Source organism: Coturnix japonica, chromosome 2, assembly GCF_054131305.1.
Source record: "Coturnix japonica strain WE chromosome 2, WE-NBRP24, whole genome shotgun sequence".
Lineage (NCBI taxonomy): Eukaryota > Metazoa > Chordata > Aves > Galliformes > Phasianidae > Coturnix > Coturnix japonica.
Window position 1 is genome coordinate 138833049 of NC_140664.1, and position 25054 is coordinate 138858102.

Consider the following 25054-nt stretch of genomic DNA (forward strand, 5'->3'; position numbering starts at 1 on the left):
CACTGCTCCCAGCAGGACAGCAGGCTGCTCCCACTCATCCATCTGATCACCATCGATGGATTTCTTCCCATAAATTTGTCTTTCTTTTTCTTTTGATTTCATGTAATCCCTTTGAGCTTTGGGCAAATATCCTGCATCAGGAGTTGCAAACGTAGCGCTGCTCAAAGATCCCTTTTGTTTCTGTTTCAGAGCTGCTGTTAGTTCCACTGGGCACCCACTGCTGCCTCCCCACTCCCACCCCACCCCAGGCACAGCAGGCAGCCATGGCTGCTCCCCAGCACTGCACCGACTGCTGCTGCATTTACCCTTATAAGGAAGCAGCAATGACCACTTCCAGTCACTGTGCTGGGGGCCCAACTCACAGCTCCTGCTCGGTAGCTCCCGTGTTCTCCAAACCAGAGCAAAAGAACAACGTGCCAAGATGGAGCTCCCCAAAGAGCTGCTGCTCCCCAGTGACACACTGAACAGGTTGCCCAAGGAGGCTGTGGATGCCCCATCCCTGCAGGAATTAAATGGAACAAGGAGGCTGTGGATGCCCCATCCCTGCAGACATTCAAGGCCAGGCTGGATGTGGCTCTGGGCAGCCTGGGCTGCTGGTTGGTGACCCTGCACACAGCAGGGGGTTGGAGCTGGATGAGCATTGTGGGCCTGTGCAGCCCAGGCCGTGCTGTGATTCTGTGGTTCTCAGCCTCATAGCACACAGGTTTTACTTTCTGAATTACTGACCTCTGCACATCTCTATGTTCATCAGAGAAGTGCAGCATGGATTCCCCTGCACTTCCCTTGAGTCTGTTTGGGAATCCAACGTGAACACAGCGAGGTGCTGAGCGCTCCCTGCAGCTCTGGGCACAGCCTTAAGCTGCACACCATGAGCATCACCCTGCTTGGAGCTGCTCCTATCCCAGCCCCATGGCACAGCCACAGGGATCACTGCAGCTTCAAGACAGCACAGGGAACAGAGCAGCTGAACATGAGAAATCCCACTGTGTGCTGCCCGGCACAGAACACAGACAGCAGCATTCACTCCCTGTGGAGCCCAGTGACTCCACTGCAGCTCCAGCACATCTCCCCTGTGCTTCTGCAGGGCTTCAGCTGCTCTTCAGCTCCACGGGAGCCAAAGTCTCCAGTACCTCCTCAGAAGGAGCATTCAGCCCTTGCTCCCACATTGGTTGTTCTGCTATTCCATAATGAAGAGCGTGGCGGGGAAAGAAGCAGTGGAACAGCTCCACTGCACAGACCTTGTGTTGTTCCAAGGAACCTCATTAACTCAATACCTGCCTTTGACACGCTGCCTCTGCTGCTTTGATGTCACTTTGTGACAGCCTTTACCAGGAAAAACAACCCAGCTCTGCCCCATAAAGACGGGTGACGTGAATAAACTGAAGGGCTGCAGACACATCAAGGTATCTTTGATCGCAGCTGTTCGCATCGAGTGCACAAGGAGTTCAACCTCCAGAACACTCATACTGAAAACGTAACAAGAATTCCTTTAAAGCACAAATTCGGCAGCTCTGTAAAAATTCCCAACCATTCAGCAGCCACACTTGTCATGTCCTATGCCTGAGTCTGTTATTTACGTGCTAGTAAGGCAGTTCAGGAGCATCCCTATGGCTGTGACCAGCAGCAGGATGGCACAGCTCACAGCTGGCTTTGCATGCAGCCTTGCAGTGCTGTGCTGCTCAACCTGAAGAGCTCGGCTGGAATTGGGTAGGAAACCTCACTGACAGCACAAGGTCTCAAAAAGAGGGAACTGCTGTTTGTCATTAAAGGTTGGAAGATGGCTGAGTCCAGCACGTGCCGTGCTGACAGAGATGAATTATGTTCCAGGTTCCTTGCAGTCTGGAATATTGATCCACTTATGACAAGTTCCTTGTGAAACAAGCAATCCCTGTGCTGCTGAGAGCTCAGCTCCAGCTCTGACAGCACGTGGCCAAAGCACTGGGACAGAGTTACAGCAAGGCAGCCATGGAGGAGCCCAAGAGAAGCTGCAGAATGAATAACAGTTCTCAGTACTGAGTAGTGGGGGAAAGAAGGAAACATCCCCACCCGTCCCACTGGGGACAGATGCCATGCCTTTATGTTATGCTATGGTTAGGATGGAGCTCTGCTAAGAGTATCTGGGCTTCCTGGAAAGCCATTTGGGTAGCGGTGCCCTGGGTGTCACCATCCCACACTGAGTGTGGGTAACACACACAACCCTCAGAGCACGGCAGCAAAACCCAACTCCAAATGGAAGTTCTTGAAGTATCTGAAGCAAAAGAGTTCATCTAAGAAAGACCAAATAAAACCAACCCTCTGCAGAGAAACACTCAATGACGATGAGCACGTTGACTGGACGTCTGGCTGCCCCGAAGACAAATGACAACAAGGGTTCTGTGCTGGCTCTTACCTGGGCGGTGATCTGCCATCCCATGGTCGCCATTTTCTATTACGGTTGGCCCAGTGGCTGAAGGATCTGCAACGAAGCACAGGCAGCGTTAGTACTGCGTGACCTCAATCCAAAAGGAGGGCAACGCCAACGTTACGAAACACAGAAGGACTTTTCCCCAGAATTATTTGGAAACGAATTAAGGCGCCCACGTGGTGCTGAGTCTGTGCCACGTGAAGCCCAAAAGGAAGAGCCGACCTGTCATGGAGGAGCCCATGATGGAGACCCACAGCACAGAGAGCACTAAGAGGGACACTGAAATGACCAGAGGGCTGGAGCAACTCCTATGAGGAAAGAGTGAGGGAACCGGGCTGGTTTAGCTTGGAGACAAGAAGGCTGTGGGGAGACTTCATTGTGGGCATCCAGTACTTGAAGGGAGTGAATAAACAGGAGGGGGAACGGCTGTTTGTGAGGGTGGGCAGTGATAGGACAAGGGGGAATGGCTTTAAACTGAGACAGGGGAGGTTTAGGTTGGATCTTAGGAGGAAGTTTTTCCCCCAGAGGGTGGTGACGCACTGGCACAGGTTGCCCAAGGAGGCTGTGGATGCCCCATCCCTGCAGGCATTCAAGGCCAGGCTGGATGTGGCTCTGGGCAGCCTGGGCTGCTGGTTGTGACCCTGCACACAGCAGGGGGTTGGAAGGGGATGAGCACTGTGGGCCTTTGTAACCCAGGCCATTCTATGATTGATTTCTGAATTTCTATCCCTAGCCCAACAAACAGACCCTTGGTGCTACACTACACATAAGAGCTTACTGCAAAGGGAAGGCTGCCTCAGGCCATCCCAGTAAGACTTGGGGAACCCCAGGGCTCCACATCACAGGAGAAGGGCTGGGTCAGGGAGCACTGATGGGGATGGATCACAGCTCCGAGACCACTCCTGGCTGTCCTTGAAAGGTTCCCAAGGGCTGGAAGGAAGCAAACATCCTCCCCATCTGCTTGGAGGGCAGCTCCAGGAAGGTCCCTGCGCCTCCAGGGACCATCTCCAAGCATGCCAGGCTTTTTAACAGGCTGCTCAAAAGCCACTGTTGGGAATAACTGAGGTATTTAATTAACATATAGCAATAAGAATACTTCTTGAACTTGAACACTCCTTCCTAATTTGCAAAATACTGCTGTGGGATTCCCTGTTCTCTCTATAATTTCCACACTGGACCACTGAGGGTCAGTCACTACAATCAGCTTGGGAAACTCCCTGTGGATTTTGTTCATATGACAACAACATGAGCAGCCCATGGACCCTGCAGGAGCAGCTGGGCTGTGCCAGCACCCAGAGCAGCACAGAGTGCCAGCAGTGCAGGGGTTCAGGTGAACATTCCAGTTCCACTGCGCAGTGCTGCTGCCCCCTCCCCAAACAGAGCTGCATGGAAGAGCACTCAGGACACAGAGCCGTGGGGCTGCACTCAGCCCTCAGCACAGCACAGGGAATGCATTCCAGCTCCTCCAGCGGCTCGCGCTTTACAGACATCCAGCACGAACTTGTGAGACAGCTGATAGCAAAACATACACCTACATCATTTCCAAGTGCCTGAGAATGCTGCAGGAATCCCCCGACCTGTTCCTCAGCAGCCCAACGCAGCAGCTCCTCCTGCTGTCAGGCTGTGCAGGCCCTGTCCCTTAGCACGGCAGTGCAGCAGCTCAGCCCCAGCATAGCACCCTTAGGAGCTGTGCTCTGCATGGCCCTGCATGGCTGCATGCACAGCTTACGGGTGCAGAAGTGTTGACCTGTCACCCTGGGCAGCTGGCACTCGGGGTGCCCACTTTGGGGTCACTTTGGGGTGGCACTCGGTGCATCGCAGCTATTCACAACACAAACATGTCATCCAAAGGGAACCAAAACCCACTGAAACATTACTGAAGCCCATCAAATGCTTGTTCAGCATGGAGAAGAGAAGGGTTTGAGTTGTGTGGCTCTGCAGGTCAGCTCCCTTGGAGCAATGGAATCTCATAGAGCTGAGTGCAGCCCTGCAGGCCGCGCCTCCTCCTCCCTCCCTCTAAATTGCTTAAAAACAAACGCATGTCAAGATGTTGTAACTACATAATCCTCATCAAAATCACAAGATGGTATTTGCATCTGGCCAGCGGATCAAAGGATTGTTTTTATATAAACAAATTTAAGGCAGCATTTGCTAAACCCATAATCTCAAGCAAATGGACGGTGCCAATGTAAGAAGCCCTAATCCGCAGCAGCGAGTCGGTGCAGCACACACGTGAGTGCAGCCACGGCAGAGCAAGGCTTCCCCATCATATGGGAGGAAGGAGGGCATGCAGAGAGCTGGGCAGGCTGTGGGCACAGCCCTTAGAGCGCTCCATGGTCTGACTCCCATGTGAGCACACAGACTTGGCTGGAAAGCTCAGCCATTCAAGGCCAGGCTGGATGTGGCTCTGGGCAGCCTGGGCTGCTGGTTGCTGACCCTGCACACAGCAGGGAGCTGGGACTGGAGGAGCACTGTGGGCTTGTGCAACCCAGTCCAGTCTGTGATAAGTGATAACAAAAGCACTGATAACAGCATCCTATGGTCAGAAGGAGATGCAAAGTCTCAGGGAATAGCTCGGGCTATTTCAGTTCATGCCTTTTGGCATCCTGCCTCAGAATGGCTCTGGAGCAGCAGTCCAGCTCAGCTCCCAGGGTCAATAAAAGGCCTATAGCTCTGCTTGCTTGATGGCACTTGGTTCAAGGTTTTCAACTTCTAACCTGGGGAATTAAGGAGAATTTGAATGTAAAAGGCAGTGGAGCTTTGCCCGGCTTCATGGCACATCCTCCACCCTCAGCTCAGCGTGTGACCAAATACAAACATCTTCTGCACGAAGGGTGCACGTGGGGGAGAGGAGAGGGAAGCACTGGGGCTCAGCTGCAGGTTGGGAGCAGCTCTGTGTGCCACCAGAAGGGCACTGAGCTGAGCTGGGCCCGCAGTACCCACAGAGCCACCTCGTGGCTGTATGTGCCTGGGATGACCCAGAGCTCTGTGTGCAGCAAACCCAGAGACCTCCATCACTTCAATGGAGCCCTATAAAGCCACAGCACATCCCTTTGCACAGAGGATGCTCAGCCCTGGCTGCACAGGAGCCCTCCCTCCTGCCCCAGTACCCCCAGCTCAGTTGTGCAGCCCACAGCAGCTGAACCCAGAGCAGAGCAGAGCTGAGCAGCACTGGTTGCACCCGCAGCAATCCATCCCTCAGCGTTACGTAAAGACCCCACCGCTGTAAGAGGATTACCCCAGACCGCAGCAAATTATGATGCTCAGCCAGTTGTTAGAAAGAATAAAACGCTTTCTTCTTAATCTGTGCCTTTCCAGTGCCATTTTTTAAATTAACTATTATTAAATCTTTGCCCTCGGATGCATCTCAGTGGCCACGCAGTGCTCAGCACCTCCTCCTCCATCTCCTTGCACTCCAAGCCAAATAACCCGAGTCCCAGCTCCAACTTACCTAACCTGGCTCGTGGCTTTAGAAACAGAGTGCAACAAACCCAAAATAGCTGGAGCCTGCCAGGCTGCGTGACGAAACCTCTCCTGACTGGGGAAGGGCAGCAGACAGTGCACTGTCTGAACACATTTGTGCCTTTAACATCAATAAATGAATGGGCAGGAGCTGAGTGCTGTGGGAGCTGCTGTGCTCTGCCAGGACCTTGGGGCTCTTTGCAACAGGAGAAGGGCAGGGAGCAGAAATTACTGTGCCTCCCCAGGGCTGTGCTGGGGTCCTGGACAGGCAGCTTGTGTTGTATGGGCTCAGAATAGGAACCTGCAGCTTCACATTGTGTTGTATGGGCTCAGAATAGGAACCTGCAGCTTCACATCGTGTTGTATGGGATCAGAATAGGAACCTGCAGCTTCACATTGTGTTGTATGGGCTCAGAATAGGAACCTGCAGCTTCACATTGTGTTGTATGGGCTCAGAATAGGAACCTGCAGCTTCACATCGTGTTGTATGGGCTCAGAATAAGAACCTGCAGCCTCACATTGTGTTGTATGGGCTCAGAACAGGAACCTGCAGCTTCACATTGTGTTCTTTGGGCTCAGAACAGGAGCGTGCAGCCTCATGGCTTCCTTAAAGCAATCAGAAACAGGAAGAGAGGCTCCAGAAGAAAGAGGAATCCTGATCACACTGGGGGAAAAACTGATCAAACTCATTAAGACATAAAAAGACCAAAGGCTAAGACTGGCCTGCAGTAAAGTGACACCATTTGAAGGTGTGGAGCGACAATCCTCACCCTCCTTGTGTAAGGTGCAGAGCAGGAAAGCAAAATCACATCCAATGCACTTGGGGCAAGCACGCTCTCTGGTCTCTTTAGTTACTGTCTCGTTTTGATCTTGCCAAAGATGTAGATAATGCTCATAATTGTGCTGCTGCTATCCCAAAAAAGGGAAAAACCAACTCTCCAGAGCAAGTCCAGATGCAGAATGGGGTCCCATCCCCAGGCACACGCACAGGGGAGGAGCGGGGGCTTCCAAAGCTGGGAGTGGGGATTTGAAACACATGTTGTGTTGAGATGTGAACAGTAAGTGAAAAAATCTGCTGCTGAGATACTGCAGGATCTGCTGCGTGCAGCACAAAGAACTGCTCTAAACCATCCCTGTGCCAAATGGAAAAACAGCAACAATCGTGACTCTGACTCCCCTTTCTGCAGTGCTAAACATAAATACCTGTCACTACAGTTCCTATAATTGAATGGGATAACACACATCTGAATAGAGCAAAGCTCCACGGTTTACAGCCTCCTTGCCCACTTCCTTCCCTCCCCATTGTTTGTTTCAATGTAAAGAACTGCGTTATGTGGAAAACCCTGAGCAGGATTCTGTATTGCAGGACACCTGGCTCAGTGCTGAGCAAAGCAAACCAGAGCTCCAAACCAGAGCAGACCCTTTGTGTGATCCCCCAACACAGCCCCGCAGCCCTCATTTCTTCCACCAGATGTTAATTACAGTTCTCCCGCACATCCCACTTTCATCGGCATTAATGAGCATTAAGGCAAAGAAAAAGCCAACCAACTTTCTACTGCAGGAAACCACCAGGTCACCCCTCCGGGAGGGGTCAGCATTCCTTTTGATACAGCAACAAGGAAAGTGAAAGGTAACCAGCCTCAATCTGAGGGAGGACAAAGAACCCAAGTATGTATTCATAGAATCATATAACGGTCTGGGTTAAAAAGGACCTTCAACATCATCCAGTTCCAACCCCCTGCTGTGTGCAGGGTCACCAACCAGCAGCCCAGGCTGCCCAGAGCCACATCCAGCCTGGCCTTGAATGCCTGCAGGGATGGGGCATTCACAGCCTCCTTGTTCCATTTAATGCCTGCAGGGATGGGGCACCCACAGCCTCCTTGTTCCATTTAATGCCTGCAGGGATGGGGCATCCACAGCCTCCTTGGGCCCCCCAGCGGCAGATGGAGCCGTAGGTGCCCCTGGCCACCGCAGGGAGGTGGACTTGGGGACCATCAGAGCTCCCCTGTACGAGTTCATACAGTTCTATGGCTCTAAATCAAAAGAAGCAGATCCTTGGATTGGGGGACAAAGAAACCTTCAGCTGTGAGCTTCAGCCTCAGCTGCTCACGCACAGGGAGGGCCCTATGAAGGTGCACACCTCACCAGCATTAGGCTATGGGCACTCCAGATGGGGTTATCAACCCTTATAATGTTCTGGGATGGGAAGCACTGTATGTGTGGCAGCAGTGTGGCACTCCCACCCCTCAGCCTGTGCCTCCTCTAAAAAGCTCCAGCCTACAAATCATTATTATAAGTAACAGCATCTCGTGCCGAGTAGGAACGACTACAGAATGCAGAACAGAAGGGAGGGCAGAAGGATCTGAACTCCATCCTCAGCTCTTAAAATAACTGGCAACGTCTACAGACATTGTGTAGTAGGCCCAGCAGAACCACAGTGAGGGGAGCCCTGCCAAGCTGAGTGCAGCAGGTTTGCTCTTCTACTTCAGACACTTACGTTCCACCTGGATGCTGTCAGCATGGGCTTTGCTTTTTGGTTCCTGGCTCCCAGCATCGTCGTCGTCCAGCAGAGGCACATAGTCTGTTTTATCCACCGTCTCTCCAACCACGTCGTCAAACTTCTCTGCTTCCAGCGTGGCAATGAAGTCCCGCTTCACCTCTTCCTCAATCTCAGGAGGTGGCTCTGTCAGAGCATCCGCAAGGCTGAGGCTGTGATCCAGGTCAGCCATGGTTGAGCACCTTTGCAACCTGCAGCATCATTTGGGGAAGAAGAAATGGGAATGTTTCAGTATGGGACAACGTGAGCTCAGAGCTTTGCTGGCACAAGAGGTAACATTTGTTCTAGTGCTCAATAAGCCCCAGATGTTCACAGAACCCCCATCACGGTACAGAACCAAACCAAAAACCTTCCCCATCCCAATCAGGTTGCACTGCATTGACACTGCTACGCCCCACGGGACCTTCCATCACAGCCTTAAACTGAATAAGAACCTGGAAGGGCAACACCCGGCCGACACCACCAGCCCCGCATCGATTTCTGCCCTGCCTCAGATCTGAGTTAATTACAGCTCCTCAGCAGCAGACACACAAGTGTGACGCACACGAATTCAGTTCTTGCTCGGCCTCCACCCAGCCTCCCGATGGAGATTAGGTTGTTATATAAGCTGATGTGCACCTCAGTGATGCTCTTGAGCCAGCAGAGCGTTTACGTCCTCAGCAAACCTTGTTAATGCCACCAAACCCATCGTAACGCCGGGATTTGGACTGGGAGGTAAAACATTTACATGGCACAAAGAACAGAGCGGAGCAACATGGCACACAAAGCTACAAACGGGGAATACGAGGCAGAAAGAGCCACCATTCAGCTTCTCCTCCCCACATATTGGAGTCCCACACCAACAAAACGCATCCAAACCTGGAACTTTATGTCGATGGCATTTAGGGAAACCTTCTCTTAACCTCGCTACCAAAGCTCATAAGCAAAAGGCAGCTGGGTGCAATGACTGCCATTAGCTCACACGTCCACATCCGTAAACGTTCCTGCTATTTTAATTCCAAGCACAGGAGGGGCCTTTTAGCAGCGTTTCCTTTTGACAACTTAATTCAGGGTCTGTCCAAACAGCAAGTTGTTGCCATCCTCCCACTCTACTGGGAACCATTGCCCAACCACCCTACAGAGGAGCCCTTCTGCACTGAGCATCCACTCCCAATGCAATCCATGCCAGGTGGGCGTCTTCAGCCAGGCTCAGAACGTGCACTGCCATAACCCTGCAGGCAGAGAAGGCTTAATAGTGGTATTCAGATGGCCTAGAAATTATTTCGTTGTTGCTCCAGTGAGATAATCCATCATCATTCCTTTAACCTTCCATTCAGCATGGAGAAGGCTGCGGGGTGAGCTCAGTGCAGCCTACCAGGACCTGAAGGAGCCTCCAAACAGGAGGGGAGTCAGCTCTGTGAATGGGCAGATAAGAGCAGGACAAGGGGAAATGGATTGTATTGAAGGAGGGCTGATGGAGGGTGGATGTCAGGGGGAAGTTGTGTACTGTGAGAGTGGGGAGGTGCTGGAACAGCTGCCCAGAGGCTGTGGATGCCCCGTCCATCCCTGGAGGTGTTGAAGGCCAGGTTGGATGGGGCCCTGGGCAGCCTGGGCTGCTCTGAAATGGGGAGGTTGGTGGCCCTGCCTGTGGGGGGGGGTTGGAGCTTCGTGATCCTTGGGGTCCCTTCCAACCCAGAACATTCTGTGTGATTCTGTGTTCATCAACCTTGCAAATGCCTGCAGAGCACAGCAGTGCAGGAGCTGCCACGTGAACAGGGCAGGGGATGCTGGCAGGAGTTGTCAAATCCAAACCAAGGTGGATCCCACCTGGAATGCCCCCGGCACAGGAATGCCCCATCACGGGTCTGATTCACACCACGCAGCTGCTGCTCCTAATCACTGGGTGGAACCACTTCTGGTTTTAATACTTGCTGTGGAGTAGCACTGACAGTGTCTCTGTTTCAGATCTGCAAAGGAGCTGGGGCACTAAAACAGCCCAACTCCTGGGAATGAACAATAATGAGGCGGTGCAGATTTATCAGCGGGACATTTCCTTGTCTATATTTAACCTAATAAGGAATGCAGAAATGGAGTTAAGAACTATCAGTGCAATTCATGCAACCCTTTAGCATTGGTGTGGCAAACACACGTGGGCTCTGGCACACAGAGCAGCCGGCCAACCCACATGGAGCACTGCCACGGCTGCAGGAAGCGCCAGCAAAGGGCACCCAAAGCAACGCTGCACTCGGAGCAGCTCCAGCTCTGGCTCCGAGGCAGGAGCAGCCCCAGCTCCCAACCCAGGTCGCCCCTTCCCCAGCCCAACCATGGCGTCTCCCATCCCCAGTCACTGCCTTTCCCCCATCTCACTCTGACCCAGCAGCACAGTAGAGGCCATAAGCACACCCACACCACACATATGCTCTGCCCACAGCCACAGGCCCATGGAACAAACCCCAGCAGCCACAGCTCACAGAACATTTCCTTCCAGCAGCCCCACGGGATCCTCCCAGGAGGACAAAACCCCTCTGCAGGCAGCAGTGGCACCAACAGTGCTTACTCATAGTCGCCGCTGCCTCTGGCTTTCCATCTAGGGAAGAGTGGAATTTGCTTCCTGAACCTTGCATTTCCATTCTGCAGCTCCTCAGGGCTCGCTGCAGCTGCAGGCACTCAGTCTGACTGCAGCTACGATCGGTCTGACCCAGATTCTGTGCCTGGAAATGGCGATGGGGAGCCGGGCAGGTACAGGCTGGGTGCCCCTCCAATGACAGAGCTGCCAACAGCCGTGCCACCAACTTACCTCCCCCAGGGCACTGGGCACGGGATGGGCTCCCTCTGAGCTCTGGTCCTACGAAGGGGAGGATGCAGAGCATCCCTCACAGCGCATCCCCTCCTACAGCCACACCAAGGGGCACCATCTACTCACTTAGCTATGACTAAGTGGAAAGAGTAACAAAGCACCACTGCCCCACTCCTGCTTTTGCTCTGGGGAGGTGCTGACGCCCTGATGTGCGGGCAGCAGCTGTGTTGTTTCAGCAGATCCCCTCACTCCTTTAAAATTAGCTCCTTGCTATGGAGATGGAGCAGGGCTGTGGCTGTCACTCAGTGCTCTCCTTAGCTCTGCTCCCAAGGGCACTTTGTGGGGCTCCATGGAGCAGAAGGAGCAGAGATGTCAAGTCATCCCTGGCTGCAGCACCCAAAGGGAAAGGACGGCGCTGAGTCACACTGCTGCCACCTCACCTCCCATGGACGGGCACTAAAAGGATGCAGGGTTCATCCTTGTTCCCATTCACGGGAACTATTCCCATCACTACAGAACCTTTCTCTGATGGAGATGTGGGTCCTTTAACTGCATGTTCCTAACAGAAGTAGTCACAGAGCTGCAGTGCAGCCAAGGCTGCAGGTCCCTCTGCTCCCCGCACCCCAGCAAGTGTACAGCAATGAGAGTTGATGCAAACCTTCACAGTCAGCTTATGGCCGTGCAAGATAAACGTAGTGTTTTAACTTCCCACTTCAGATTGTGCCTGTCAACAGAGCTCCAGAGAGGAGACAGAGCTCCAGCAACCACAGGCCTGCAGCCTGCCCATGGCTGCACCAAAACGTGTCCTACCTCCAACCCTCAGCAATCACAGCTTCCACAGCCAGCCTGCAGATGAGCCCACAGCAAACATCTCTGCTCCATGAGCTCCAAACGCTTCCATCAACCCAACTACCTTCAGGAAAGCATTAATGAAGCTAACGACGCACTCTTTTGCCATACGCCATTATTCAGACAGCATGTAAATGGGTGAATTTAGTCTACTAATTAGGAAGGTGAGACATCGGTCTGCTGGTATCTGTGTGTGCTGGGAAAGCTCTCCTGGAGATGCGAGGCAAATCAGTTTCCTTCCTGCTCCTCAGACATCCCTGCACTCCATCCCCTGCCTGCAGGGAGAGCTGCAATGTGGGCAGAGGGCAGTGAGCAGCTCCTCCCCACTGCCAGCACTGAGCCCTAACAGAGCAAGGGGGGCAGGCTTTGTACTGCTCTGAACAGTGATCGAGGGGCTGCAAAGGCCCTTAAGGACCATCTTGTCCTAACACAGCACGCAGAATGACTCAGCCATCAGCTTGCAGTCCCAGCTTCTCACCAGGCAGACCTGCAAAGCATCCACACAACCCACCAGACAGCGACGACTGAGAAGCTCCCAGGTGCAAACAGGAATCCCAGTGGAGCTGGCTGCTCTGCAGGCTGCAAATTAAGGGTTGTAAAAACCAAACAGCAACGAGATGACAAAGCTGCTCCAGCCTCTCGGGGGCAAAAGCCTTGTGACATAGGACAGTCTTGTTCAAGAAATGCAAAGCTCGGATCAGTAAGGACAGATCAGGGCATCACTCAGCCTTTCATCCCTGCACTCGTGTCTACTTAGGCCAGGTTGGATGGGGCCCTGGGCAGCCTGGGCTGCTATGAAATGGGGAGGTTGGTGGCCCTGCCTGTGGTGGGGGGTTGGAGCTTCGTGATCCTTGGGGTCCCTTCCAGCCCTGGCCATTGTGTGATTCCTGCACAGAAAGATACACGAACCTGCAGCTTAAAGATGGAAGCAAATGTTCCTTCCTTGAAAGCCAAAGATCTGACTGCGTCAGGCTGTATTTATACATTCACGTCCTTCCTTTTGAGAGCTTGTTTCCAAAGTATTGCTGTAGGGAAAGCAGGAGCTCATGGAACAGGCCCAGTTATTGCTCAGAAAGCACCCGGAGCAGCTGATGACTCTGCAGAGGCAGGACTGACCTGTTTGCTGCTCTGCCTCTCTCCGATAACATCCCGGGACTCGAGGGCAACCATATTCAGAAGCAGAATTTCTCTGAACACAGCCCAGAGCAGCCTCCTCCCCCAGCTCCCAGCAGGAACCCATTGGGCACAGACAGCTGTATTGATTCTCAGCTGCAGTTTTCTGTTAGACCCCCTGTGGGGCTCCATTCGTGTGCTCTCTGCTCAGGGTGAACAAGTACCTCGTTTAGAGCTTCTCTTCCATGCACAGCAATGCGCCCAGAAAGATGCTTGGGAACAACCAGCACGGAGCCCATCGTGCTCCCCACCAGACCCTGAGCAAAGCTAAGAAAGCAATTTCTGCTATATGGCCTTGAAACTCCTAATTCTGGTCAGGGAAGTCAGGAAGAAATAAAATCTTGGGCATTTACGAGATTAATTTTACCACATCCCTGGGAATTCGGTTTAAATTGCACTAAATGTGGCTAAAATTTCCAAGTACGTCTGGAATCTCCCCATGATGCAGCGGAGGGGCAGCACCATCCCTGGGCTGACCACTGCTATCCTATCTAACAGGGCAAGGTTGGAGCCCTGCAAGGCCACCAGCCCAAAGGGGCTCCAGCCACACTCATTGTGAGGGCTGGAGAAGCTGCTGGAACCAAAGGGAGTCTCTGAATGAGGACAGCAGAAGGGCAGCACACGTGTGAGGATGACTGTGCATCCAGCTGGCTACAGAGCCCAGAGCCAGGGGCTGCTGGAGCATCAGGCCAAGAGGAGGAAGAGTGATACAGCAGCACCACGACGGACCCCTTCCAACCCTGCACCCATTCCTCAGCGTGGATTTGTGCTTCCCAAGAGTGTTTTGCTGTCGGTAGTTACACCTCAGCAGGCCGATATGGGAACATCAGGCTCCTCATTTCCTTCCTTTGGGCAATTTCCCTATTAACCACTCAGCAAGACGGGGTAAGGCTGTCCAAGTCAGATTGCTCCATTATGAGCTGTACGGTTTCCAAGCTGATAAAAAGTCCCATTAATAAACTTGCCCTAAGTTGCAGCAGGAGATATGCTCTCCCAGAGCAGCGTCGCCGGCTGTACAAGAATAACTTTCCTCTAAGCCCCAGCAGGGATTACGGACTCTAAAAGGTGGGGATTAATGGCCTTGGCTGGCCTTCAGAAAAGCCACATGGAAGATGAGTTCATAGATAATAACTGCGAGGGACTCTGAAGCGTCTCGCTGAGCGGCGACCCAGGAGCACTGAAATCAGAGACCAAAAAAGGTCGGTGTGTTATCTGCAAAGCCATAAATACTCAGCTAAGGCAAACAAAGGCGCCTGCCCACCTCGGCACAGGCTGAGCTGCAGCTCTTTTTCTTTCTCTTCCTTTACTCTCTTAAGAAAGAAACACCCCGGAGCCTTCGGCTGCTTCCCAGCCGGCCCCCAGAGGACGGGACTCTGGCGGCCGCACCAAACAAGGATTAATCCCCATTAATCATGGCAGGAACCATCCTGCCTTGCCTTGGCAGCGACAGGGCAAGGAGGTGGGGGTGGGGGGTGCAGGGGAGGAGAGCTCTGGCTGTTCCCAAAGCACTTTCTGCCTTGCATATTGCCTGCTAAGCCACAAACCAAACAGGCGAGGCAAGCAGCTGTTGCCGTCAGCTGCTTTCCTTTAATAGCGCATGCATCAGAAAGGAAGGCAGCTCCCATCTCACTGAAAGCCAGCAGGACATCATGGCTTTCCGACTTTTCCTGCAGCCCTTTCTGCTGGGAGCAATCCTGACAATGCAATCATACAGTATAAGAACCCATAGATCAAGACATAGAACTGGAAGCTTCAGAATGAAGAGCTGACTGCCAAACTCCTTCCATAGAACAACAGAATCACAGCACGGCCTGGGTTGAAATGGCCCACAGTGCTCATCCCATTCCAACCCCTGCTGTGTGCAGGGTCACCAACCAGCAGCCCAGGCTGCCCAGAGCCACATCCAGCCTGGCCCTGAATGCCTGCAGGGTGGCCATAACCATCATAACGTGCCCTGTGTTCTTAGCAGTTGTCCCTCCCCACCATGCCCACCACCCCTCTGGGCAGCCCACGCCAGAGCCCCACTGCCCTCACTATGAGCTCTGCAAGATGCAGGGCAAGCCTCGCTATCAAACACTGCTAGAATCAAGGCTAAGCAAACATGCTTCGTCTCCTTTCATAAGGACACTCAGCAGACTCTCAGACTACAAAACAACATTCTGAATGCAGTGTGTCACCATGGGCTGCCAAAGTGAACACGGAGGAAAGCAGAAGGGCACAGCCCAGGCCCTGCTGCTCCCCATAGCACAGCACATCCCCCAAAGCAGAGCAGTGCTCCGCTCTCACGTGATGATTATTCTTAGAGAAGATCCCAGGGATTTTTATTCAGCTCAGTTCGGTCATGCAGTTGGCCCCGTGCCATAAGAGCATCACAGGAGCAGCAGCAGCATTAGCACAGCGCAGACATATTAACAGCATTGGAAGTGGCAGGTTATGCAAGGAAGAACTGCGGATAAATAACTCGTTCCAGAAAGTTGGTCTGCTCAGAGTCTTGTGCTGCTTTTTGAATGTGACAGTTTGTGGCTTCAGGTCAATTCAACTCAACTCTTTGGGCTCCTCAAACAGCCCAACCCCCTGGGCATGTCAGAGCCCAGATTTCACTCATTGAGTCCTTGTGTTATCCTGATGTTGTGTTAACAACAAAAATCCTGCCTAGATAAGAAAGTGACTGGCATTAGGAATGAGGGGGTCACAGAATAACTTGGGTTGGAAGGGACCCCAAGGATCACGAAGCTCCAACCCCCCACCACAGGCAGGGCCACCAACCTCCACATTGATACCAGCCCAGGCTGCCCAGGGCCCCATCCAAGCTGGCCTTCACCAGCTCTCTAAAGGATGGAACACGGGCAAGCTGAAGTCTGGAAGGAACACAGCCATTGCTCCAATGGATGAGTTACTCTGTTATGAACCTTGCTCAAATGTCACCAGCCAAACAACACAGACTTGGTTCAGCTCTAACAGTGCCAGCAGTCGTCTGGTTAAAGGTTCAAGTTATCTGGTTAAAGGCAACGGGTTGATGGCTGGACTAGATGATCTCAGAGGCCTTTTGCAACCTGGATGCCCTGGTAGCAGCACTTGCACCCCTCTCAGGCACAGGACAGCACCAAAGGAGCTCCAGCATGGGGCCTTAACTTGCTTCTTGGACTTAAGGCACTTAGATGAAAGTAACTACGATTTCTTGCTCCAATCCTCTGGATTTTGAAGCCCAGTGGGTTGGTAGCAGGAGAAGAACACCCATTTCTGAAGCTCACGAATGCAGACCAGCTTCCATCGCATAGAGCACGAGCAGGAAGTCACTCCAGAAGGAAGGGAGGAGCTGCTGCAGTTCAACTCTTATTGTATTTACATTTCCGTGCTCCTGATAGCAACACGTCCAGCTATGGCAGAACAAGGCACTGGTTAGGGCACAAAGGCAGAGATTTTGTGAAAGAGGTCAATGAAAACCCGCGGGTCTCCATGCAGCGTTATCAGGGCCAATGGCTGCCTTAGGGAATGATTGGCTTCCACAAGGCAGGATCAGCTGCAGCAGCCAATGCCCACAGCACTCTGTGTTCTGACATGGGCAACTTCCATCCAGAAGGAGAAAGGCAAGGGACCAAGCAGGTGACTGCTCAGCAGGACACCAACAACCCCCAGCCCCTGCCTTATTTTTAATAGATTAAAATACAGAGCTCTGCCCACATCTGTTCCTGGAAGTGAAACCAGACGCTGTAGGTGATGTCACAGCACTGCCTTGTTCCCAGCGCTTCTCTCTTACTTCCAGGCTATGCCTCCACCTCAAGTCTGTTCTCAGCACTCTCCAAACAGAAGCACGGTGTGCAGCTCCCCTCGGCCCATTGGGAAAGGGGACGGACAAGGCTGCAGCCCCTCCAGCATCAACCTGCCAACCCCCACAGGATGAGCAGCCCCGGCTGACTGCATTAAGGGCAGGGGATGTTCTCAGCCAGGCAGACTTGGCTGCGGGCAGAGCTCCGTGCAGGATGGGAGCAGGGCGTTGCACTGCAAGCAGCAGCTACTCACTCCTATGCAATGATGTCAGCAGCAGCCTCCACCTAGTTTGCAGTTCACCGATGAAACTGATCCTAAAGATGTGGTTCTGTGTGTGTTTCCTTCCAGCTTCGGCAGTCACACAAAAAGTGTAAGTGAATCCAGCAGGAAATGTTTTTAGAAGTACTTTCTCCACCTAAACGCACTGCAATGCAACAACCAAATGAACTGAGTGCTACAAGAGCTCTGGGCAGTGGTTGTGGCTCAACAGAGCAGGGAATCACAGAAACACAGAATGGCCTGGATTGAAAAGGACCACAATAATCACTGAGTTCCAACCCCTGCTATGTGCAGGGTCACCAACCAGAACAGGCTGCCCAGAGCCACATCCAGCCCAGAACATGACCAACGTGGAACCACACTTGGTCTAAACTGTTGATCAAATAAGAACCAGTTTCTTTCTGAGCAAATTCTCAGCTTTGTTTCACATAGAAACCTGGATATTCCTCACCCAGGCCTTCCCCTGAGAAGCAGCCAACAGCCGAACCTGCCCCAGCACCTCCTGCTTCCTGCCTGCCCCGGCTCCTGCAGAGGATGCTGGGGAGGAAGCTGCCTTCATTCATTCAGGCACTCAGCAATGGTGGATGGGCTGTTCCGGATAAGTTACATCAGGAAACATTTTTAGCTGCTGGATACAGTCTGTGGGAAACACCTGCGTGGTTCCTATGTCCTGAAACCACGGAACAACACAGGTTGCAAGGTACAACCAGGAGCGTTCCTGGGATCTGGAAGTCAGCTCGTGCTGTGAATGATGCTTATGAGCAACCGGAAAAGAAAGGAGGAGAACAAACTCACCACCTCAACCTACCTGGAGGTGAACACAACTGAGTAAAGGGCTGGAGCAGATCTCCTGTCAGGAAAGGCTGAGAGAAATGGGCTGGTTTAGCTTGGAGAAGAGAAGGCTGCAGGGAGACCTCATTGTGGGCATCCAGTACTTGAAGGGAGTGAATAAACAGGAGGGGAACGGCTGTTTGTGAGGGTGGGCAGTGATAGGAAAAGGGGGAATGGTGTTAAACCGAGACAGTGGAGGTTTAGGTTGGATCTTAGGAGGGAGTTTTTCCCCCAGAGGGTGGTGACGCACTGGAACAGGTTGCCCAAGGAGGCTGTGGATGCCCCATCCCTGCAGGCATTCAAGGCCAGGCTGGATGTGGCTCTGGGCAGCCTGGGCTGCTGGTTGGTGACCCTGCACACAGCAGGGGGTTGGAATGGATGAGCACTGTGGGCCTTTTCAACCCAGGCCAGTCTATGATATGATTCCAAGATCAAGTTAAGACATCCAAGGAGCTCAGCAGATATACAACCAGAGGCCAAAGCCAAGTGAAGCTGGAGGAAGCGCAGAAGAGGAGCACGCAGGGGGGACAGCACAGCGCTCTCCCACTCAGCTGGGCCCAGCTCTCAGCACACCAGCTCCCCGTGGGAGGTGAGACTCCACCTCCCGTGACCTCCTCAGCTCTATTGAGGCCATAAGGAAAAGCACGCGCAGCACCTGGGCACCTCCCTCCCACCCCCTCCATCCCACCCAGAGCGAGATAAGCCAGCTCCTTTGGCTTCCTTTCAAACAGCTTTTAGGGGATGACTTCAGACAGCCTGGCAGGCAGCCACAACACATGGCACAAACAACTGGTGCTGCTGCCGAGCCTGGCTTCAGTCATCAATGGGTACCAGCCTGACCAAAGAGACGGGACTTCACACCTCTCTTCCCATCAGTTACGGAGGAAAATAATGAAGTAAGGTGTCCCAGGAACTGCTTTATCCCACACACACAGCAAAATATCAGGAGATACGAAAGGCCACTGTCACTTCAAGACAGTTTTAACAAGTCACAGGAGACTGTTGTTAATGCTTAGATGGTAACTGAGCAGCATTCTGACTCCTCTATGCTTTTTAAAGCTCCTTAGAGCCAAGTATCATCGCATTGGTCCAGTATTAGATATGGAGGTTGGTGGCCCTGCCTATGGAGGAGATGTTGGAGCTTCATGATCCTTGAGGTCCCTTCCAAGATCCAAAACCCCACCTGCCGTAGCCAGGCTCTGCCAGGTTTGGATGGTGAGCTTCAATGGGAGCCCATGAGATCCCAGAGCTCTGGATGGCAGATGCAGGGCCCAGAAGAACAGACCTCAGTGTGTGCACACAGCTGCACCAAACCTTCACTTCCAAGCCCAGATTTAATGCTGGATCATTAAAACAAAAGCAGTACATACCTCAAAAGCAGGTGATCCTTTCAGCAGGTCCTTCAATCTTCAGAAAATGCCTATCTGCAAAACACAACACACGCATCATTAAGAGGAAGCCAAACAGTCACCGAGTATTTGCGCATCAGCTTATGAGGAATGTCTGAAACACCGTCTGTGTTACTCAGAATGAACTCGCGCCCTTGGAGCCTTGGAGCTCCGTCTGAGGGCTCCTCTCCAGCAGCACTGTGCAGCTATTTCACACCAGCAAACCTGAGGGCCCCGTTCCCTTCGTAAGGGCTGGGAGAGCTGCTCAGCTCCTAAAGGAGCGGGGAAATACATCATGTATGATAGAGGGACACACATGATGGAAGAGCTCCTGTCTGTACAGTAACATGAACTCCTCCACCATCAGATGCTGTGAACATGCACTAAACACACACGGTCCCTTCCCACACCATCACCTGCAGCCTCAGTGCCCCACAGACTCCCTCTGTGTGCTGAGAACATCTGCACTAAGGGGAAGCAACAAATGGACGCCTTTTGTGGCAGAGCATTAAGGAAATCACAGTCACTAAAGCTGGAAAGGACCCTTGAGATCCCCTAGTTTTAGTGCCACCCCCAACCACAACATCTGACACCAGCAAATCAAGAGCTGCTGCAGCCTGCCCTGTGCAAGGCCCCATCTCCCTGCACCACGCCTGCAGCCTCTCCAACCCGCAAAGAGCAGCACTGAGACACCAGCAAGGCCCCAGGAACCATCCAAAGCTGCAAACACAGCTTTGTTCCCCATGCACGGGGCACTGGCAAGCAGAAATGCTTCATCTCCCTTTGGTGGGCAGTGCTGGGGCACAAGGCACAGTGCTGTAAGTGGAGGAAGCACCACTTCATGTACACCCCACAGCACACCCGCCCCTCATGTTTATCTCACCTTTGCTATCAGAAAACAGGTAGTGCCCGGTTTGCACACTGTCCCATCACACTAACCCTATAATAGACAGTTCCAGGTCCTGCACCAGTAGTTCCGGTTCCTCAGCCCCTCTGGCTCCTCATGCTTTTATCACTGAGCATCTCAAAGCCTTCCAGCTCCATCCAGGCCCACCAGCAGGGCTGCCACCATCCTACCACCCACCTGCCCCTCCTCAGTGGGTCACCACCCCATCACCTGGAGCACAGCAGTTATTCTCACAGTCCCAAAAGCATTCAGCGTGAACGTGAACAAAATTGGGTTGGGTTCTTTCCTCCTTTCTACGCTGTGCTGAAGGTTGGACATTAGGGACAATCTCTCCTCCTGAAGGGCAGCTGGGCACTGGCACAGCTGGAACAGCAGTCATAGAATATAGAATGGTTTGGGCTGGAAGGGACCCCAAGGATCACGAAGCTCCAACCCCCCCCCACAGGCAGGGCCACCAACCTCCACATTGATACCAGCCCAGGCTGCCCAGGGCCCCATCCAACCTGGCCTTCAACACCTCCAGGGATGGACGGGGCATCCACAGCTGTTCCAGCACCTCAGTTGGAGTCACCAATGGGGGGGTGTTGAGAACAAGCAAACAGCACTTGCCACAACGTGAACATACACTGCTGTGCTGCCCAAGGGAGACAGAACAAACCTCCAGTTACACTCAGGATTGCCACTTATCCACCAAAATGGAATGTGCTTCAGTGCAATTAAGCTTATAACAAGGAATGTGCCATTCTCCCTATCAGATGCCCTCCACGCTCCCTCATTACTCTCGATAAGCAACACTCCACTTCCAGAAGTTTCCATTCCCTGGGATGAGAAAGTCACACGTTGGGTTTCCTGACACCTCCAACCCCTCACGCTGCATTTCCAGCTCTAGGCAGGCAGCCCCCTGCCAACAGCTCCCCATCTGCAGCACAGCAATACATGGGGAGCGCTTGATAGGACAAGCACATCATGGCTGGAGGGCTGCACACCCAGCAGCATCACACTGCATAACAGCCAGGGTTCAACATGGCCTTGTAAGTAAGCTCCACAGGCAGCACAGTGGGCAGTAACCCAAGGACACCCCAGGCTTCCATCTCAGCCCCATCATAGAGAATAAACACAAGCAGGAACTTCACTCCAGCTTGACACGAGGAAATCCCCCTCCCACTCTTCAGACAGTGCTTTGCAATGAAGCACAAACCCATTTCACACTTCTCCTGACAGCTCATTTCCTACATTTGCTTGTGACATTACCATGCAAAGCAGCATCAAAACCTGACTTGCATCCCCTCTCCCACCCACACTGCAGTGAGCACCAGAGGGACTCCCATGGTCAGCCCAGCCCTTGGTGGACTTGTTTGCTCCATGGGACCCTCTGCCATGGAGTCAATCAGCATCAGATTCCTGTTCTCCTGCCAGTGTGAACTGACTGTGCTCCAGCCCAGGCTGCCCAGGGCCCCATCCAACCTGGCCTTCAACACCCCCAGGGATGGACGGGGCATCCACAGCCTCTGGGCAGCTGTTCCAGCACCTCCCCACTCTCACAGTACACAACTTCCCCCTGACATCCACCCTCAATCCACCCTCCTTCAATACAAACCATTCCCACAGCCATCTCCATGCTGATGACAAGATGCAGCTCCACTCAGCCCCAAAAGCAGACCATCTTCTGGGGAAACATCTGTAACCATGAAGCTCAACTTCTCCCATTGGCCTCATAGAGCATTACTCCGTGTCAAAAGAGATGGTGCTTCCCAATGGGGACAGACCACGGAACAACAAAGCTCTGCAGGCGCAGAGCACGCAGACACACTTTGGCAACGTCTGCATTAGCTCCTTATCCGAGGGGACAGGCTGTAACAAACAGAGCTCCGTGGGCATGGAGGCTGACAGGGACGCGGTGAGGCTCATGCAGTCAGACAGTCCATCGGCAGCTGCACGTCGCATCCATCACAGCACTGGGGACGTTCACATCCAGAGCAGCACAGCCAAGGAAACCACACGCAGGGACTGCAGGATGGAGGAGCAGCTCTCAGCCTTCAGAGCAGCCATGGAGGAGCAGGCAGAGCTGCAGGCAGAGCCCAGCGCTGCTGTGTGCCATGGGGTGGGCAGTGGGCACAGCGCGAGGGTGGGAGCTGCTCAGGGAGCTCAGCTGAGTGACTCCAGCCCGCGGCCTTCCCCCCTTTCACATCCAACCCAGCAGCCTCATGGCTTTGCTGCCTTTTCTAAACGTATATACCCTAACTGCACCACACATATGTGGCCCAATACAATCCCTCCTTGCTCTGTGCTGCCCAGGCAAGCCACAGCGTTGGACACCCAATGCTCTGAACACTAATGGCCACCCCAGGAGGTGCCAGAGGCACAGCGTCCAACACATCAACACTCACCTCATTGCCTTAGAGCAGCACTAATTTGAGCAGCGCTGCTGTTGTCCCACACCCCGACCTGGCACCTCCTGCGGTGCCTTCCCTTCCATCCGCACCAACAAGCAGCTCACCGTGCACATCAAAGAGCTGCTGCTATCTACAGACAGCAAAATGTAACCTGGGCATGCAGGGAATACAGCCAGCTGCTGCCACACCCCACGTGCAGAACCCCATCATCTCATTTGGACGCTGAAACTCCATCCTTCCTTGACCTGAGGAAAGGAAATTCGTTCTGCTGGGAGCTGCAGGAGCCAGCAGCAATAGCACAATAAATCCCCTAATACATGAAGTCAATGCTGCTCAGAGTTATTACGGACACAGTGTAGAGCATTTTAATTGATTGGAAGCAATATCAGCCAAAGCAAGGCTACATCCCAGCAGCTCAGCCTGCCAGGACCTGAAGGGAGACTCCAAACAGGAGGGGAGTCAGCTCTGTGAATGGGCAGATAAGAGCAGGACAAGGGGAAATGGATTGTATTGAAGGAGGGCAGATGGAGGGTGGATGTCAGGGGGAAGTTGTGTACTGTGAGAGTGGTGAGGTGCTGGAACAGCTGCCCAGAGGCTGTGGATGCCCCGTCCATCCCTGGAGGTGTTGAAGGCCAGGTTGGATGGGGCCCTGGGCAGCCTGGGCTGCTCTGAAATGGGGAGGTTGGTGGCCCTGCCTGTGGTGGGGGGTTGGAGCTTCGTGATCCTTGGGGTCCCCTCCAACCCAAACCATTCTGTAATTCTATGAGCTCTCAGAGCACGGGCTGCTTGAAAGCTCTGTACACAGGGCTGGATTCACTGCCATGACACAGCAGCACCCAGGACACCAGAGCTGCTGAAACAGCCCACCATGGGCTCTGGTTACAGACATGAGAGCCTCAGCAGGAGGCCACGTCCCTCTGGGTGAGGAGCCCCAAACGTCACCTCTCTGCTGTGGGTCAGCCTGGTTGTATGGGCACTGTGTGCTCTGTGGGGCACCCAGCTGCCATCAGCCCCGCTGGGAAGAAGCTCTTCCATTCTCTGAGCCCAGCACTCACATTTAGGACTTCCAACTAAAAATCAGAGCAAGTAAGGGGAGATTCACCCTGTAAGGTGTAAGCAGAAAGCGATAACCACACCTGATGAAAGTGAAGAAGGGGAGACGGAGGTCACAGCGGTGCAGCCAGGTAAGTTCAGATCATTAACATTTAGCTGTTCGCTATAGGATTGCATATCACCTTTCTGAGGCACAAAGGAGACCATCTTACCCCTTCTCCCAGCTGCCAGCCTGGCACACAGCACTCCTATCTGGCCAGCGTGGGCTGCATGTGAACCTTCCTGGCTCCCCCTCCACACATGCAGCGTTACAGAGCCAGCACAGGCTACAGTGCACCCAAGGGCAGCAGATAACCACGTCCTGGTGGGAGACTAAAGGAAAACAGCCACTGGGAGAACACAGCGCTGCAGCCTCAGGCACTGCAGACCCCCCCCCCTTCAGCCAGCGGACACTGAGCTGAGCCCATTTGGTTTCTGGCACGTTGCTCCAACCCCCCACCACAGGCAGGGCCACCAACCTCCCCATTTCAGAGCAGCCCAGGCTGCCCAGGGCCCCATCCAACCTGGCCTTCAACACCTCCAGGGATGGACGGGGCATCCACAGCCTCTGGGCAGCTGTTCCAGCACCTTTAAGACCTGCTCCAGCCTGAGCCATGCTATGACTCTATGGATGTCCAGGCAGGATCGTACTGGGGCTGACTCTGGGTATCACCATCACTAAATGCTTTTGTGGGGTAAGGCTGTGCCAGAGTCCTGAAATACCTCCAGAGAGCAGCAGATCAATCACCCCACCTGCTTAAGAGACGTCCTCATTGGCACAAAGCTTCTGTGCCAACAAAGCGAGAAAACAGAGATGGGTGATTTCATCCATCAGGGCTATGGACCCGCTGTACTGGGCTTTAAAACCAAGTTAGAAGCAGCCAAACAAAGCCATGCAGCTGGCAGCCCCCACCTGCCCTGCACAACCACGGCCCCCAGCAGCGCCCGGCGCTGCTCCGCCGACTCAGCACACTTTTGTCTCAGCACATAGTTGGAGCTCTGCACACTGACCGCCTGGTCACCACCATGAGGTCATTCCCAGCAGCAAACTTGATCAAAAAGCTGTTTGTTACATGCTGCTGTGCGGCTGGAAGTTGGCTGGCTTCAGTCTGTGAGTCGATAGGAAAGGCGTTTCATGGGAAGGTTCAACTTTGGTAATCAGAGTTCATTTCTTA

The 25054-nt window shown here is 53.3% G+C and overlaps 1 protein-coding gene across 45 annotated transcripts in view; it reads right to left on the reverse strand.

The window, feature by feature from the left end:
• MAP4 (microtubule associated protein 4) overlaps positions 1-25054 on the reverse strand; it is an 88252-nt gene that overhangs the window by 53612 nt on the left and 9586 nt on the right. For 42 of the 45 annotated variants that reach the window (XR_014943674.1, XR_014943673.1, XM_085540735.1 and 39 more), the window contains exons 2-4: positions 19470-19523; positions 8364-8614; positions 2390-2455 (exon numbers count right to left, since the gene is read on the reverse strand). Coding sequence is in view for 43 of the 45 variants with exons in the window: in XM_085540735.1 (XP_085396861.1) it covers positions 2390-2455; positions 8364-8595 (298 nt within the window). In the remaining 2 variants the exon portion in view is untranslated. Of the gene's footprint in view, positions 1-2389; positions 2456-8363; positions 8615-11199; positions 11338-19469; positions 19524-25054 lie in introns of those variants that run through there. The other 3 variants (XM_085540714.1, XM_015852720.3, XM_085540699.1) reach the window with 2 other exon arrangements.